General features: G+C 46.4%; 1 protein-coding gene across 4 annotated transcripts in view; it reads right to left on the minus strand.

Moving 5' to 3' along the window:
- The window catches only part of TPR (translocated promoter region, nuclear basket protein), a 2097972-nt gene that overhangs the window by 582606 nt on the left and 1498514 nt on the right, over positions 1–16852 (minus strand). For 3 of the 4 annotated variants that reach the window (XM_069641376.1, XM_069641375.1, XM_069641374.1), the window contains exon 40: positions 6622–6819. The exons of the other annotated variant lie outside the window; for it this stretch is intronic. In XM_069641376.1, the coding sequence (XP_069497477.1) occupies positions 6622–6819 (198 nt within the window). The remainder of the gene's footprint in view (positions 1–6621; positions 6820–16852) is intronic. 4 annotated transcript variants of the gene reach the window in all.

Consider the following 16852-nt stretch of genomic DNA (forward strand, 5'->3'; position numbering starts at 1 on the left):
TTTTCTACCTGATTTTATCATTGTAGTCTCTTGTTCGCTTGCCCCGAATACTTACCTGTTGGTGTGGATCCATTTGTTAACTTTTGTTTTTCCCTCCCTTTTAAATTGCTGGAGTGCCATTTTGCTCCCACTTCATTTTGTGAGCTTAACTTGTCTGGAATTTAAGGGAAGTGGTGTGATGTATTAAGTGTGATTTTTAGACTGCTTGTAATACTGTAATGTTATACAACTGAAGAGTGAAATAAATGTATATTCTTTTACTTGAAAAGAATAAGTCAGTGTTTGCTTGAATCATAGTAATTGCTGTCCTTAGTGTAACTATTTGATACTGCTCACTTACTCTTGAGAAAAGTCTGGCTGCTCTGCTACTGCTACCACTTTAACTGTGTAGTACAGGCTTGTACCAAAGGTGAAATTATACTGTCACTTTTAGTCTTAATTGTGTGTGGTGTTCAAAGGGGACTGCATATATTTCTGCCTAACAAATAGCATGTCCAGGACCCTCGTCTGGACCTCTTGTCTGAAGTTGGTGGCCTTCAGCCAGCCACGATGACCGAGGCACACCCAGTTACCCATCTGGCGGAACCCAGTGCCGCAATGTCCAAGCCAATGGTGATGGCGCGGTCCGACGCCACCTCGCCTTCCTGAAGAATTTCCATTGCCTCTACATGCTCGTCCTAGGGGAGGAAGTCCAGGATCAGGAGCCATCTCGTACCGTAGCTCCTGGTCGTACCTGGCCAGGATCGCTAAGGCGTTGGCCGCTTTGACCGTCGTCGCTGCCGAGTAAATGACCTTCCGTCCTACAGCATCCAACTTCTTCCACTCGCTGTGCGGAGAAACAGATGACTGGTTGGACGATTTCTTCCTTGCCCCAGCCAAGACCGAGTCCGGCGATGGCTGCGACCTCAGGCATTTGGGCGCAGACTCTGGCACCCTATACTTCTCCAACTGGTCCCTCTTCACAGGTGCTGAGGAGGGGTTCTTCAGAAGCGCCAGCCCCTCTCCCCAGACATTGTCCAGTAACAGTACCGACAGAATGGGCTTCCTCTTCGCCTCTCTTTCTTCTCCGGTGTGAGCTGAAAAAGTTCAGACGCATGGGCGATCAGAGTGGAATGACCCCACTTCATCCAGCGGAGAAGTCCTCGGTGGCGGAGAGAGTCCACCGTTGTTGGCGACTGTCGTAGCCGTGTCCGTCCCCCGTGTCCCTAGGGGAAGGGGGTAGGAGGGCAGTGACGGTTGGAGTGGAGGCGTAGGATGTCTCTTTGGCGGTGGTGGCCCCTGTGTCAATGGGGTTGTCGCTGGTGGTGTCACCGGCAGTGCGTCTTGAGGGAACTTTGTCCTCGGCGTCCCCATCCTCATCTGTGATGGTGTGGACAGAAACTATCTCATCCTCCTCGGCCGAAGAAATGTCTGCCCTGGAGTTCCTCTCCACCCCCCCCCCTTCCTCAGGTCCTGAGGGGACGGCCTCTGGCTAAGGTCCAGCATCCTCTTCTTCAGAGTCTTCTCTACTGGCTTGGCTGAAACCTCCCCCCTGGGAGAAAGAGCCACTGAGGCCCCCACCCTGGACCGGATCAGCCCCTTTCACCTTCGAGACGGCGGCAGAAACCATCTCAATGAAACAGGACATTTTGGCCTGGATCACCTGGGCCTTCACGGGCAGGTCAGACATCTTGTCCTGCTTGGCCATCTCCCGCAGCTTCACTGGGCTAGCTGACTTCCTCTTGGATGAAGAGCTGGAGATTAAGGCAGATGACGAACATACCCTGACTTATGGTGCTTAGCCTCATCTTCGGCCCCCGTGGATGGAGCACCCTCAAAGGACTTAGAGGCCCACTCTGCTTGGCTGGATCCTGATGAGGCATGCCCCTGTGAACCACCTTGGGTAGAGGCCCTGGCCTTGAGCCACGTCGCCAGCCGGATTGGTCTATCCTTCATCGTGCGCTTGGAAATGCCACGGCAGATCTCACAATATTCTTCCTTGTGCATCGGGTGTAGACAATACAGGCACTGGGAATGCTGGTCCATGAACACATTCCGCAAACTGCAGCTGGTGCACAGCTTGAACAGCGAAGCTCTGTCGTTCTTCTCTGGTGTGGTGTGGTGTAGGCCTATTGGGCTTCTGGAAACTTCCAAAAATAAACACTTGACGATTTCTACCCTTGAGGGGCGATGAAAGTTGCCGAAAAACGGGTCCCTGTTAATGGGACACAGGCTCAATTGACAGAAAACAGTGTTTTCCTACCAAAAAAGCGTTAAAAAATGCAGAAGCTCAAACAGCAAAACGCAAGGACTTCCAAAACTTGAACGTACAGTAAAAATCTGAAGATTGCTGCCAGAGGAGGGGATTAGGGAGAGGGCAGCAACTGGCTGGGGCAGTATTACCCAGAGCTCAGCGATTGGTTTATAGGCGAAAGACAGTTTATAAAATGAAAGTGAAATTGTTTCTTTTACTGAGGACTCCCGGCCTGACGGGGAATATTCACGAGCATGTGAATCCATGCCAGACCCCATGCTGGAGAACATTAAGGTCCCAACCGCGGGGGAGGGTTGGAAATTTAAGGGTGGTATAGCTTCTTCACCCCTTCCATGAATGCCTTAATGACAGGGACTTTCCACCAGGACACTTTGTTCTGTGAAGTGGTGTAAGCCGACAGGGCTGCCAGATGCACTTTCATGGAGTTGAATACTAGGTCGGAGTCTAATAGGTAAAGCATGTAATGTAGAATGTTAGCTGGAGAACATTCTATTGGGTTTAGTGTTTCAGATGTGCACCATATCACAAATCCCTTCAACTTATTGAAATAGCAGTGTCTGGTGTTGGGTTTTCGTGCTTCTTTTAGGATATCCATACACCTCTGTGGAAGATTCAGGTGGCCAAATTCTATGACTTCAGAAGCCAAGCTGCCAAGCTAATTTCCTGACCAGTTTATCCACAGGGCGCTCCCCTTAGATCCTGGTTGGGGAAACCTGGACGCAAAGTCTGGGCATTTTTTTTTTTATTTGTCTTTGGTTCATTACAAAAAGTAGAACCTTTACAAAAAGAAAGTCTATTTACATTACGTTTCAATCTAAAACTTTCAACCAAATTTCGCAAATTTCGTAATAAATCCATTCCATAAAACAAGAAATTCCTCACAGAAAAGCATTTTCGGTACCAAAAGGTAAAAAGAGAACCTTTTCTAAAATAGACAAACCACTATCATTCATACTTTCAAAATTTCACAAATCAGTTACATAAAATACAGTACTAAGTCTGGGCATTGTGCGTTTAGGCTTATGGCGAACAAGTCTAATGGGGACCTGGGGAGATGAACCCATTGGGAGAATATTCTGTCTAGGATATCTGTTGAGTTGCCACTCCTGATCTTCTGGTAGAGTATCTGATTAGAGTGTCTGACAGAGAGCTGAGTTCCCTGCAACATGTTGCGATGTTAGGAACATGTTAGGAACATGTTATGCTTCAGTGCCCAATCCCATATTTTTTGGGATAGCTTTGACAGGCTGTGTGTGCCTTCCTGCTTGTTCAGATAGACCATGGCTGTGGTCTGTACAGGTCTGCAATGACCTGTTAGATGTTGATGAAAGGTCTAAAGGGCATTGAGGACTGCCAAGAGTTCTAGGAAGTTGTCTTTGGGCAGTAGAATGTGTCTGCTGGCCGTGGGCTGTGTGGTGAAGGAAGTGAGACCCCCCCATCCGGCGAGTGATCGCCTGTGCTGGTGGAACGTGCAAGGGTTTTCCTCTTAGCAGGTTGTCTCTGGACCACCAGCGAAGAGCCTATTCCGTGGTTAGCGAAACAACCACTAGATCGTCCAATTGACCGTTTGCCTGAGATCATTGTTTTGCTAACCATTCCTGCATTGGGCGAATGCGAAGACGTGCATGTGGAACCAAGTGAATGCATGAGGATGCGAAGATGGATTTCTAAACTCTGACCTGGTGGGCAGAACTTTAGGAGGCCACCCTAGTTCAGCGGAACAGGGGAAACTTCAGGTCAAACCAGACCAATCTATTGTAGCTTGGCAGGCAGTCAAGACCAAGTCTCGGGAGGGATGAGAGTGATCGGAAGCCCACAAAGAGCGCACACAGTAAAACTCCACAGATTGCACTTCAGCAGATGCATCAAAAATGCATTTTATTATGGGTCTTATAATGAAAACACAATTAAACCACAGTTATGAAGAAAAAATACCACAATCATACACCAACATATATACAATAATGCGATTAGCCCAAGACTGATGGGGGGAGAAAATAACCTCTTGTAAAGGGGTTAAATCAGTTTAGGCAGTCCACCAACAAATCCCTAACTTATGTAGTCCAGCCCTACGAACAGAGGAACCTAGCGCTCAAAGCACAGTAGTGCATTAACGTGGGGTTGTGCATAAATGAAAAAGCGGCTTCTCTTCAGGGAGCTTGTTAGGGAGAATTCTCATTTTATGGCTAATTTCCCTTCCCTATAGAGTCCCCCAGGAGCTTTTCTAGATTTGAAGTGTGTGTTTCTTTTTCCTGCTAAGAGAAAAAAGTTAGAAAAAAAATATAAAAAAAACACAGAAGCTCAAAGAGCGAATCACGAAGACTCCCAACACTTGAACGTGCTGTAAAAATCTGAAGATGGCTGCAGAGGGCAGTCATTGGCTGGGGGCAGTATGACCCAGAGTTCAGTGATTGGTTTATAGCAGAAAGACAGTTTAAAAACTAAAGTTAAACAGTTTTTTCTTTTACCTAGGATTACCGGCCTGATGACGGGGAATATTCATGAGCATGTATGTGAATGCATGTCAGACCCCATGCTGGAGAACCTGCATTGCGTATGGCAATCACAAGCGTAACAAACAGCACCATTGTGTTTATTGTTTTCCCAAAAGAAATACTTCAACTTGATGTTGTGAAGCAAGAAACCTAGCTAACTTGTTGGAAGAAAACATTTACCACAGAAGTACTTGTAGTAGTAGCTTATTCTGTCCTGGCAGGAGAGTACACTGGGGCAGAGGATCTTGTAATAGTAGTAGTAGGCCTGGCAGGTGAGTAGACCAGGTGACAGTCACTGAAGTAATGTCGTGTGGTTAAAAGTATTGAAGGAGGAGTGGTAGAACCACTAAGAACATTTTGTGAAACAATACAGAATCATCGTAACAAATTAATATCACTGAAGCAAGTGTTGTATGAACTGCTGCAGAAGTATCCAACATTGTTAAAAACAAGTGTGTTAGGAACGTATCCTGATAGACATGCGTGTTGATTCTAATGAACTATGGAAATATTCTTGGTTTATGAGAAGAAATTGTTTTGCGCTCTATCGCAAGTGGAAAAGGAAAAGCTTGAACAATTTTGAACTGCTAGTTGAATTGAAGTGGGAACTTTGTTGTCAAATTGGAACCAAAAGAACTGAAGTGACACTTTATTAGAAGACAGGATTTCCTTAAACCTTTTTGTATTGTTGAATAGAATCCTGCTTGAATCGCAGGAAGTGGAATTCACCCAGATTATAAGGCAAAACAGTTAATCAGACTGTGAATATAATATAACAATATATTTGTTTTATTTGAATTGCCATATATTACCTTATTGAGTTCTATGTACGAGTGGGAGGGACAGAAACCTTTTGTTAGAGTGTTTACTTTAGATTATTTTAAGCAGGGACATCCTCATCACAGTAGGGATAGTGAAGCGTTTATCCAACCTTTTGAGTTAATAAAATTGCATCTTTTGAAAAACCTTCACAAAGTTGTCCCCTTCACATTACTGACCGCTCACACCTCTTTTCAGGAGCAGGAGTTATGTTGCATTCTGAATGAGGACACAGTGAACCATTTGAAGAGCCATTAGAGAGCAGGATCGCTTGCAGCACTTCTTCTTGACCTTACAAACTCTTGGCCAAAGGCTCAGAAGGGACTGTGATGGAGTACGCTTCCAGCCCTCTTGGAGAAGGTAAAATGTTTGTGGCGCTCAGGAAGGTCCCTGCCGCTCAGGAATTGACAAGAGCCCGAATCCTTTGTGCAGTGACCTTTCCCCTGGCAGCAACCCTTTGTCTGAGACCAATAAATGTGTCACACAGCATATGAGGATGTCCACAGAGAGCTTACATCTCAGGGGAGATAACAGCCTTCTGCCTCCCTGTCTTAACAGCCAAGACATCATAGCCTGGACAAAAAACGGCATATCGTGCAATTACCCTAATTTTCACTGTACCTGGAGACATCCACATGGACCACAGGGAAGAATAGGCCCCATCTGCATCATTCCGTCCCCCTCTAATTATTTTAATGGACAACTTAAGTTCAGCCGTTGACTGATGGGACGAGGATAAAAACAGCTGTCAGCAGGTGGGAGCCACAAGTTGGGAGATCAGAGGAAATAGTCACAGTCTCTACAGTAAATAAGTGGGACTAGGTCAGAACAACTCATTGAAATGGCACCACAATGCTTCACCATGCGTCAGGCTGTTGACGGGGATACAGCAACCGAAGTGCAAACAAATGAAGAGCCATATACAGGTGACAGGACGTTTACCTGTCCTCAAAGGTGCCACTGCATGCGGCTCAGGTCATATCCTCCATTTATCCACCACAACGCTCTTTATTACCAACCAGTTAAAAGAAAAAGTATTGTCAGCCATCATACCTCTTGCTCACCATCCTCATTTTCTTCCTCATCATCATCTTCTTCATCGCTGTCTATGACAATCACATCAGGCCCTTTGGGTTGATCGTCTTGGGATGACTGGACCTCTTGCTCAGATGCCTGAGGGGCAAGCTCCATGAGGAGGGACTGAGAGGCCTCTTCACCATCTTCCATGGGAGGGTACAAAGGAGTGGACACCTAAAGTAATTCTACAGTTAAAAAGGTTTGCGTTGCAGGCTCCTCGACAGTCAGTCAGGCAAAGAACAAACAATTGTGAGATTACTTGGAAGCTGCATCTCAACAGTTTTCCTCGCCTTCCAGAACAAAAGATGTAAAATGCCTAACATGTTCTGTATATGCTCACCATGCATCTGGTTAGTTATTGACATTTGTGGAGCACGTTTACCAGTAGTAGGTTAATAGTAGTCATTGTAACACTGCAAACAGGAATAGGGGTGAATAACACTTTCAAATGTGCAAACAGTTTATATTTTTATAAAAATACTGGTGTTTTTAACCTATGGATGGATGCTGGAAAGGTTAGACATTGTGGCTACCTTTATACCAAAGCAGTGCTCCCAATTCTGTTTTTTCGTAATGGAAGATATCTAACTGTAAATAAGCTGTAGTAGCCCACTGGTGGGTATTCACTGAACACACCTATCAAGATGATCTGTGGTGTGTAAAAAATAAAATACAAGGGGAAGGACTAAGAAGTTTCCAAGACGGTTTAATTTCCCTGAATGTGCCAATAGACTCCTCGTATCCATCAAGTGCAACTGTGGGCAAGATGTCAATCGAAGCTGACAGCAGAGCATTCGGATAAAAGCAAAAACTGTATGTGGTTCCTGAGCACCTGAGAAGTTGTGATGAACCAGGTGCTACTTCCTCCCAACCCCCCTTGAAAAATAACAGCTATGCTTGCAAAATCCTAGCCAGGAGGAAGGCTTCCATGCCTCAACTCTTATCCAGAGAAGTCTCCCATTGTGAACCAGAAAGTGGTAAGCCTAGGGCTGTAGAAACTTACACATGTATGAACAGGTGAACAGGGGCAGAGAGTTGGTGTTAGAGACTAATTGTATTGTTGGGGATCTGGCCGTTTGTTATTTGGGTTCATCTTACAGTTTCTGCTGGCTTCCTTGGCTTTTCACGTTCTTTTGTGGCAAGTGGGACTTTCACTGAAAAGCCCTTGAACTCCAACCCAAGTTCTGGTGTGCTTCCCATATTAGCCTGTATGGCAACTAGCGAAGGACAGCTTATTGCGCACCCAATTTTGGTCCAAGGGTTAGTCTGACTCAGTGTTTTGTGGAATATGCTTGCAGAAGCTGTGGTTTCATTTTTAAGCCCTGGTCCAAGCCATTTTGTGTTGGGCAATCTCTGTGTGTAAAGACTGGAGTGGAGTATCTGTACTTCTGCCCTCTATATATTGTTGGGACAGAGCAACCCCAGCCAAGGCTCTTAATTTGGTAACGTTGCATGAGCAGCAAGGCTTAAGCTTTCAGGAGGTGGTGCAGGCAGGTTCTGAAGTACACCCCACAAAGGAATGTCCACACACTATGTGACTATTAAAAGAACGGCAAATATATACATTATGTAGTACCATACAATAATTCGGTAATAAATGCACCAACTGCAGCAAGTTTAAATAGGCATGTGAATTCTTAAGTGGGGTGTAACAGCATAGATTAGGGAAGAAAGGCAAGTTAGTTATGAACAGTGGCAGAATGCCTTCTTTAAACTAGATACACAATTCTGTACGAGGATCCCCACCTGGGCAACCTCTAAAGGAAAAATAAGGGAATAACGGGTCTCGTTTTTTACAGCCCAGTTCAAATATGTTCAATAACCTACTTTCTTCTTAAAGGTTCTACCACCCCAAAATACTTGAGAGGCCACAGGAGAACAGGATCCAAGATGAATCTGAGACCCCCTGGACGACCCTCGAGGCTAAAAGATGCTCTTCCTCTTCACAGTTCCTGTGGGGCCTTGGCAGGCTAAGTCGCAGTTTTTCTTGGTTTCACTCAACGCTTCCCTTTTAGAATTGAACCCCCCACCGAATGGAGCTGCCACTGGGATGCTGAGTCCAAGAAGAAAAAAGAAACCAAAAGGAACCAAAGTCTTTCTGAAGTGCAGTAGTTTTGCTCTTCACAGTGCACTCCATTGGTCGACGATTTCTCCTACTGTAGAGGTCTTGGGAAGATTAAAGTTGCTGTGGGCTCCTTAAAGGCTTGGCAGATGAGAAGAGGACCCCCTGGGTCCCTTCAATGACTTCTGGCGGCGACAGGGGTATAGTTCACATTTGGTGTCTGGTTTTGGAATATTGCAGTTTTTTTTACTTTCGGTTCTTCAGTGCAGTAGCCACAGCACTGACCTCTGGACAGCTTATGGCAAACTGTACTCACCTATTGGAGTGGACCACAGACCCTCACCAAGTCTGGCGTCTTTGTTGGATTCTTGTGGTGGGAAACCCACCAGCAAACGTTCCTCTGTACTCAGCGACGCTGGACCTTCTCCGGCAGGAAAAAGTGCTCCGTGATGATGGCAAGGATGTCCCTTGAAGTATTCTTCGGTAGTTTGGTACTTTCACAGCTCTGGATGTCAAGCAGCACTATGCCAGGGTACCCCCCTCTTCTGAGCGGTAGGCAGCACCAGGCTTACAGCGATCACGAACGCTCCTCTGTACCCTGGGTGACACCAATGGACTTCTTAGACACAAGATGTCCAGCCGTCGTTCTTCAGGACCCGTGAAGACCCCCTTCCCTGGACGGCAGGCACACAGGACTGGCTTTCAGGGTACATCGGATGAAGAGCAGCAAGTTGCACTATGGCCCTTATAGCTTGGGGAGAGGTCTCCTAAACAGGTCCTCTGTGGAACAGTCTTTGAAAACACAGCAGCTTTTGGATTACACAAAGTAAATGCAGCAGTATACTTCTCCAGCTGGGCTCCAAGGAAGACCACCTTGCTTCTATTTCGACTTCAGATTCTGAACAAATTGGCGAGAGGTCTCCCTGTTACACACATTTGGTTCCCATTCACTCAGGTTGAGCCAGGCTCAGTCAACCAATCACGCAGAAGGGCATTTATGCAGACAGGCAGCCAATCGGGCTCACAGGCATTCAAGCCATTCACTCCACCCAGACACCCATAACAAAGAATGTGGATTGGGGTAAGCAACTAGTCTTTCAGCACACTACACTGCATTCATGTCAGTTTCAGTAAGTGCTGTCTGAGGAATTGTGTCACACGCAGAAACCAGACACCCATAACACAATGTGAGTTCACTTCAGACTCCATTCATACAGGTCCCACCCCAAGGGTGTACCCACAACAAGCAGCCCCTGGGATGGCTCCTGTCAGTCTGACAGGAGGCAGCCCCAAAGCCATATATGGTATTTCCACCCAACAGCCAGTCAGGAAGAAGGGACACAGCCAGGGCTTCCCAGTGAAACAAGGTAAAAGGCAATAGAAACCAAGAGGTCACAGTGGCCATCTTGCCTTTCTTCAGGAATACATTGATTCCTATGGCTGGGCCTGGGTGTCACAAAAATTGAGGACACTCAGAGCCACTGACAAGTCAGCATGTAGCTGCCACCAGTCCATACCCTGCTCTGTGGGCAACACACAAGTGTCCCAAAACACAGTAGGTACAAGGGTGTACCCCCCTAACCACCACCCATGGATGCCATAAGGGGATCCCATGGGTGGTGTTCACCAAAAGGAAAACATGCAGAGTTGCACTGCCAGAGGTCCAGGGTGGATATCAGTGGCAGAAAACAGACAAAACCCATAGATGTGGTAGGATAAGGACTAGGAGGCACTGTCCCTCTATAAGGCATTTCCAGCATCACAATGTGGACCATGAGGTTACTATTTGGTAATGTATTTTCTGATGGGTGTTCCTTCCATAGTTTCCGTATATATGATAATCCATCTTCAGTGCAGCTGTTCTTCAGTAATTTATGTGAGTCTGCTGATGTTCCATCTGGGGTGAGTGCATGTCTCCATTCCTAAGCGCCACCTGATCCTTTTTAAAAGTTAACTTCATTTGGCTGGATCTTGCTGCATCGTGGCTCCTTTGCTTCCGCTTCTCCTCCTTCCTTGTTCACGCCTCTCATCCCTCCCTCAGCCCCCTGATTGGGTGCTCTACCCTCTTATGTGAACCCAGTAGTAAAGCCCCCTCCCCGTTGCAGCCCCCTCTGGCTAAGGGCCCCAAGGCAAAGGGAAACTCCCACAGTAGCAGCTCTAGAGGGGTTTCACTGGTGTTGGCCTGGGAAGCCTGCACCTGTCAACCAGCAGCAACTGATATGGGAGACGTGGTGTAGGTAGGGGGTACAGCCATTACTGTACTCCAACTACCCGACCTGTCCATTATCCAAAATCTTACTTCCCAGGCACATAGCTTACATGTTGCTCATCAGACCGTCAAGATTTACCCCACTTGTATAAGGCAGCCTTCTAAGTCATGCCTACATGTGTAAGATTATCATACTTTGCATCAAACCAATTGGGTTAGTCAGCCACAGTTTACATTTTGGGCAGTTATGGCTGAATGGGGTAGCATTTTGAATATTAGCTTGCGACACATCCAGACAGCATTTTGAAGATTAGCCTGCGCCCCATCTAGATAGTGATGCCACTAACCAACCCTACTAATAAACTCACCCCTCTCAAACTCTGAACTAAACAACCACACATCTAACTTCAAACCGCAGACACTTCACTACACTGCAACAACAAAACAAACCACACATAGCTTCACACAACAGCACATCGCAGCTCTCTTGCTTGTTTCTCCTGCCTAGCCCTAATAACCAACCCCTAACCCCTTGTTTTTCAGATCCGCCAGGGGACCAATCCAGTGGTGACAGTGCATGGTATAAATATCCTTTAACAAACCATTAAGGGGTAAAGCGGGCTGTGTGTCGGCTCAACTTGATGCTTTTACATGCTCCACAACACCGAGGTCCATATGTATCAAGGCGCCATGCCCCAGGACCTCAGTTGCGCCTTTCCTTTGAGCACTCAGCACTATACACATCCAGGATGGTAAGTACTCAGTGTGAGGAGCAAACATCAGAAAGAACATTAACAAGAGTCAAATAATTGGTTCTTATAATGAATTCCATCCTACAACTGATTCAATGTTTATTATAGTCTCCCATAGCAGTATATGGACCTGAGGAGGGGGGAGTGGGCAAGAGGACAGTCTATACCAGAAAACTCTGGTTGACTCCTCTGCCAAAGTGAGCATCCTGCCTGGACAGGCAACCCCAATAGTATTGCATGGCAAACATGTCACAAGGCACAGTTGTCACCAAGCAAATGTACAAAACGGGGACACACGCCCCTCCTGATTGGTAGATTTGGAAGCCAGCCCACTGGTTGAATAAGCCCAGAGAACCTCAGGGACGTCCTTCCAAGCCAGATTGTACCATTCAAAAATTCAGAGAATGATCCACCTTGACAGGGTCTATTTAGTCACAGCCCTGCCTGCACAGGCACCAGCATAACCCACAAAAATTGGTCATCTTTCCTTACGTCCCAGTTGGAGTCACACACCAAGTCCAGCTAACGAAATTGCTCCTCTGCCTCACAAGAAAAAGACAAAAAAAATAAAAATAAATAAACACAGGCAGATGGATCTTTTATGAGTGATGGAAATCTGAGACTCTTGGGTAGGACGGAGAACCTCACTCAATGTGACCTTTTCTTTGGAAAAATAAAATAGGGAGGCCTAACGGGCAATGCCTGGAGCTCGCTCAGTCTCGAAGCGTTGGCTACCTGGAAGGTAACTTTAAGGGTGAGCAATCTTAATGGACACGTTGACATATGCATGTCCCTGGATTTAATCCCACCTTCCGAAGTGCTATTTGGACTGAGTACACTTAAATATACATATGTGGAGTAATACTTAAATTTCAGAAAATCAATTGCCCTGATTTGAGGAACGCACCAGGGTGCCGAAACATGTGTCAACTGTTGGGGCTTTTTTAACATGACTGATACTTCATAATTAAACGGAACCAGTTTCTGTTTTAAAAATTAAGTGTGGTGCAGTCATTTGTGAGATAACTTATTTTTTAGAAGTGGAGGTTTGGTTTCCGATTTCTTCCAAATATCTCACAGGCGCAACACATAACTGAAAGTTTTTATGGAACTAGTCACCTGGCTTAATAAATTGATAATGAAAGAAACCCATTGAATTACTTAGTAAACGTAAACCCCAAGCTGAAACAAACTGGCATGGGTGAAAATGGTTGCACAGCTCCCGTAAAAACTGCATAACGGTGGGGCTTGTGAAGAAAGAACAGCCCTACTCCCAGATTCTCTTAAAGACCAAAATAGTAGCCAAGTACCCCTTCACAGTGCCAGTCTGCAGGCATGTCCAGGCCTGAACAAGCAGATAATCCAAAATGGAGGCAGCAAGACAGGTAAAGCGGTTCAGATGCCCCATCGTCACCAAGCTGAGAACTTGCGCTATCTGCAGGCATAAATTGGTTTTGTGGCTGGACTACTGGCTGAATGGAGTACATCCAAGACGTTGACCGAAAAATCCCACTCCTTGGATCACAGCTTTTCAGGAGCCAAATATGAAGGTTTACGCTGCTGAGGTTTTGGGAAAACAGGCTCACTATCTGGGAGGCAGCAAGGGAGGGCAAATGGACATGCGCAGAAGTACTGAATACTATGCCCTACAGGCTCAGTCTGGAGCAATCGCAATCAACATGAAACTGAGAACAAGCGGGATGATGTATTGGCAGGGACGCATAGAGCAGATCGAAGTCCAACTCAATTGTCATTGCATCCCTGTGAGACAGCCATGGTATCAAGAGATGACACAGAAAACAGGTTTCAAGGGATGTTTTATTTCAATATGAGAATGGTGTAAGGCCTAACCTGTCCTATAACTAAGGTAGGGATTTCTACTGTCTAAATAAAACTAAGGGAAGTCTTTGTCCAAGTCCAAAGTCTGTGTGTGAAAACCTATGCTTGCCCTCACATCTAGAAAACATTTGGCATTTGGTTTTTCTCAGCCAACAAAACAGTGTTCAATAGTAAAGTCTCAGCTATTTGTAGCTTAAAGTTCTTCTTGGGCTCCCTATACCAAGTCCAATACAGTTCTAATATCTGCTTGTTTTACCAATGTTCCGCCATGTCTTAAGGTTCCCTTCCCCAAGACTGTTTCTCAGTTTTCGGTTCTCATGGTTCCCTTCCCGAAGATTTCACTGTAGCACTTGCACTGCTTTCACTTGCATAGTTCACTATAAAAAAACAGTAGATCCACTTCACCCGCCTTCTAGCTTGCTTTAGCATTCAATTCATAGTGGCGACAAGGTAATTTGCTTGTCAGCATTTAGGGCTACCTGGTCGAGGCGCAGTTGTTAGACCACACGGTCCACCCATTACAAGTTGCGCAACCATAAGTTCCCTTAGTATTGTTTGGGCCCTTCACAGGCTCTTCTGAATTCTCACACTTCTATTCTCTTTGGTTAGTGTAACACTCTTCTGCACCCGGTTTTTGCTTTACGATAGACTTATGGTTCTCTCAAATTGTTACAATACGCAAGTGATTGTTCAATTTTTCATATGCTTTCATTTTGCCCAGTAATGCTGACATTCAATCTGTCAGTTTAACTTCAAATGTTGGATCGGTATTCAATATGTCGTGATCATATTCAAATAGCACTTTCCATTCAGTTCGGTATTCAATATAGTTCATTTATTTAGGTTCATGGGACGTTACTTCCTGCGTTTCCCTGGGAGCGCACCGGTCTTCCCTTGTCCTTTGACCCTTGCTGGCTCTTCGCGGCTCCCGAGCAGCAGCAGTTCCTGCTGCTCCCGCTGACCTTCTCTGTAGCTGGAAGCAGACCACCTGGGCTCTGCGTACTTGCCGGGCACTTCTCTACATACCGGCGTCCAAACTGGATGCAGACTGCATCCCTTCTGCTTTTCAGCTGTTTGGCAGCTCCAACTGCTCGCCTTCTGATGCGAGGGCTCCCAGACCTGCAACCACCAAGCAACTTGTTCGCCCCGGGTCCTGCAGGTCCTCTGGGATTGTTGTCGGCATTCAGACCGCCTTGTCTCATTTAATCACACCACATCGCTTTTCCTGCATGTTTGGGTCTCCTCCCTTTATACACCTGAGCCCTATTAAGGGGCCTCAGGTGTGAGTCATTGGCTTGCTCGACCATAATGAACCATTCAATGGGACATGCCCGATCTTTAGTATTGATGACTTCATACCCCTTTTCGCACCCAGTACTAGAGTGGTGTTTGTAATTGGAAGTGTGCATTACTCCTAGTTGTTTCTTCCTCTTCTCAGTACTTGGTGGGCACTTACAGGGAAAAATAAAGCATGAATGGAAGTAGCCCATGATGGCTGAGGGAAGGGAGGTTAAGTCCGTGTTGGGCAAGGGGGTGGGGCTATTGATACCATGTCTTGCCATCTAGCACCCTCTCCCCAATCCCCAAGGACCCTTCACCCAGGTAATGCTCCCACACTCGTCAACCCCCAGGGTCGGGATCCAAAAGAGATGGCCCTTCCCTCGCCACCTGAGCCAAAGATCCCTGGGGAGTGGCTGCAAGTACATTCAGGTTTCACAGTACCCCCAGAGCTCCCTGCCAAGGAAATTACCAAAGGCATAATAAATAACCTTCCTCATTCTCAAAGTGAATCCAGTGAGAACAGGTCTCCTCGAGTATTTCCTGGCAGAGCTACGCCTCGCAGGAGGGCACATTTACCAGCTCACTTAAGGAATCCCTGTGATGTTATGACCCATCTAGATGGGCTGCTATCAAATAAAATTCAAAGCTTAGAACCACAATAGCATTGCTTCTCTGCACAGAGGCAAGGAACCCACCTTGCTCGTTGAGGTAATGCACGGCCATTGTGTTGTCCATCAGGACCAGCACAACCTTGGCCGGTTCTATACCTAAATTCCACCCGTTGAAGGCCACATGCCAAAAAAGATATATTTATTAGGCTGATTTTGTGCAGCCTCGAATGGGCAAGCTGAGAAGCCCCTTCACCCTCTTCCCGTTCTAATCTTGTCCTGCATTGGCAGGATTTACTTTTAATCTGACCCCAAAACCCATTTTACCTCCTTCCATTCTGTACCACACGTAGCGCACCCCCTGCCCTAATACATACATACATACATACATACCTGCTGCCCATGCCAGAGTCTTCCCTCTCCTGGGCGCTCGTACCTCTCAGTCCTGCATGGATTATTGTAGGGCAAGGCTCGTCAGGCCTCAGCGGTCTGCAGCCTCTTTTGCCCGCAATGGTTAGATTGCAGGTAAAGATGGCATAGTGTTTGGACACTATAAAGGGGATGTAGGCAACCAGGGCGTGCATCATCACCACCCTCCATTCCAGCAAGTTAAAGTGTTCCCGAGACACTGAGGGTCACCACAGTACGCACACCATCAAGTAATGCAGGTAGGTGCCCCAGACCTTAGAGGACACATCAGTGAATGTCAGTTGGAGCCAGGGTTTGATGTAGCAACTTCCCTTTCAGTAGCCTGTCTCTTAGGGACCACCATACAATGTTCACTGCACAGGACCTGAAAAGGGTCTGACCTGTTACCTGAAATTGCAACCACTGACAAAGGAGTAGCCACTGTAGCGACCTCATGCATAACTGTCTCAGGCACCAACAGCATGCAGGAGGCCATTAATCCATCCCATAAAAGCAGTGATGCCAAGGCCCGGACCAGCTCTTGGCATTGGAAGACATGACGCATTTGAAAGATGTTAGTCACTCTATTCTCACGACAGAAGGCTCAGCCCAGGCGAGTGCCCAGGAAGGCATCTATGAATCAGAGGGACTTTGCTGGTGAAACTTCAGACTTCTTGAAGTTCAGGAAACTGTGCAATAGGATGCATATGTGATTCAGGTGTGCTAACACTTCATTAGGGGGAGTAAGCTTGGATGAGCCAGTAATTTAGGTGAAGACCGACATGGCTACTTTCCCTCCTGCGGCAACCAGGAACAAGCTCTTTGGTGAAAACCCTGGCTACCAAAGAAGGGCCCAATGGCATAAGCTTTCACTGGAAGTGGGAAGACCCCACTCTAATATTTTGGGTGCTTGAGATGTATGGGTACATGAAGTAGTCACCCAGAAGGTCCAGAGAAACCAGCCAGTCCTGCAATTGAAAGGTGTGAAGGATCTGGGTCATAGTGACCATCTTATATTTATCCTTGCAGAGAGACAACTTCAAAAGCC

Source organism: Ambystoma mexicanum, chromosome 1q, assembly GCF_040938575.1.
Source record: "Ambystoma mexicanum isolate Mex_15411 chromosome 1q, UKY_AmexF1_1, whole genome shotgun sequence".
NCBI classification, from domain to species: domain Eukaryota; kingdom Metazoa; phylum Chordata; class Amphibia; order Caudata; family Ambystomatidae; genus Ambystoma; species Ambystoma mexicanum.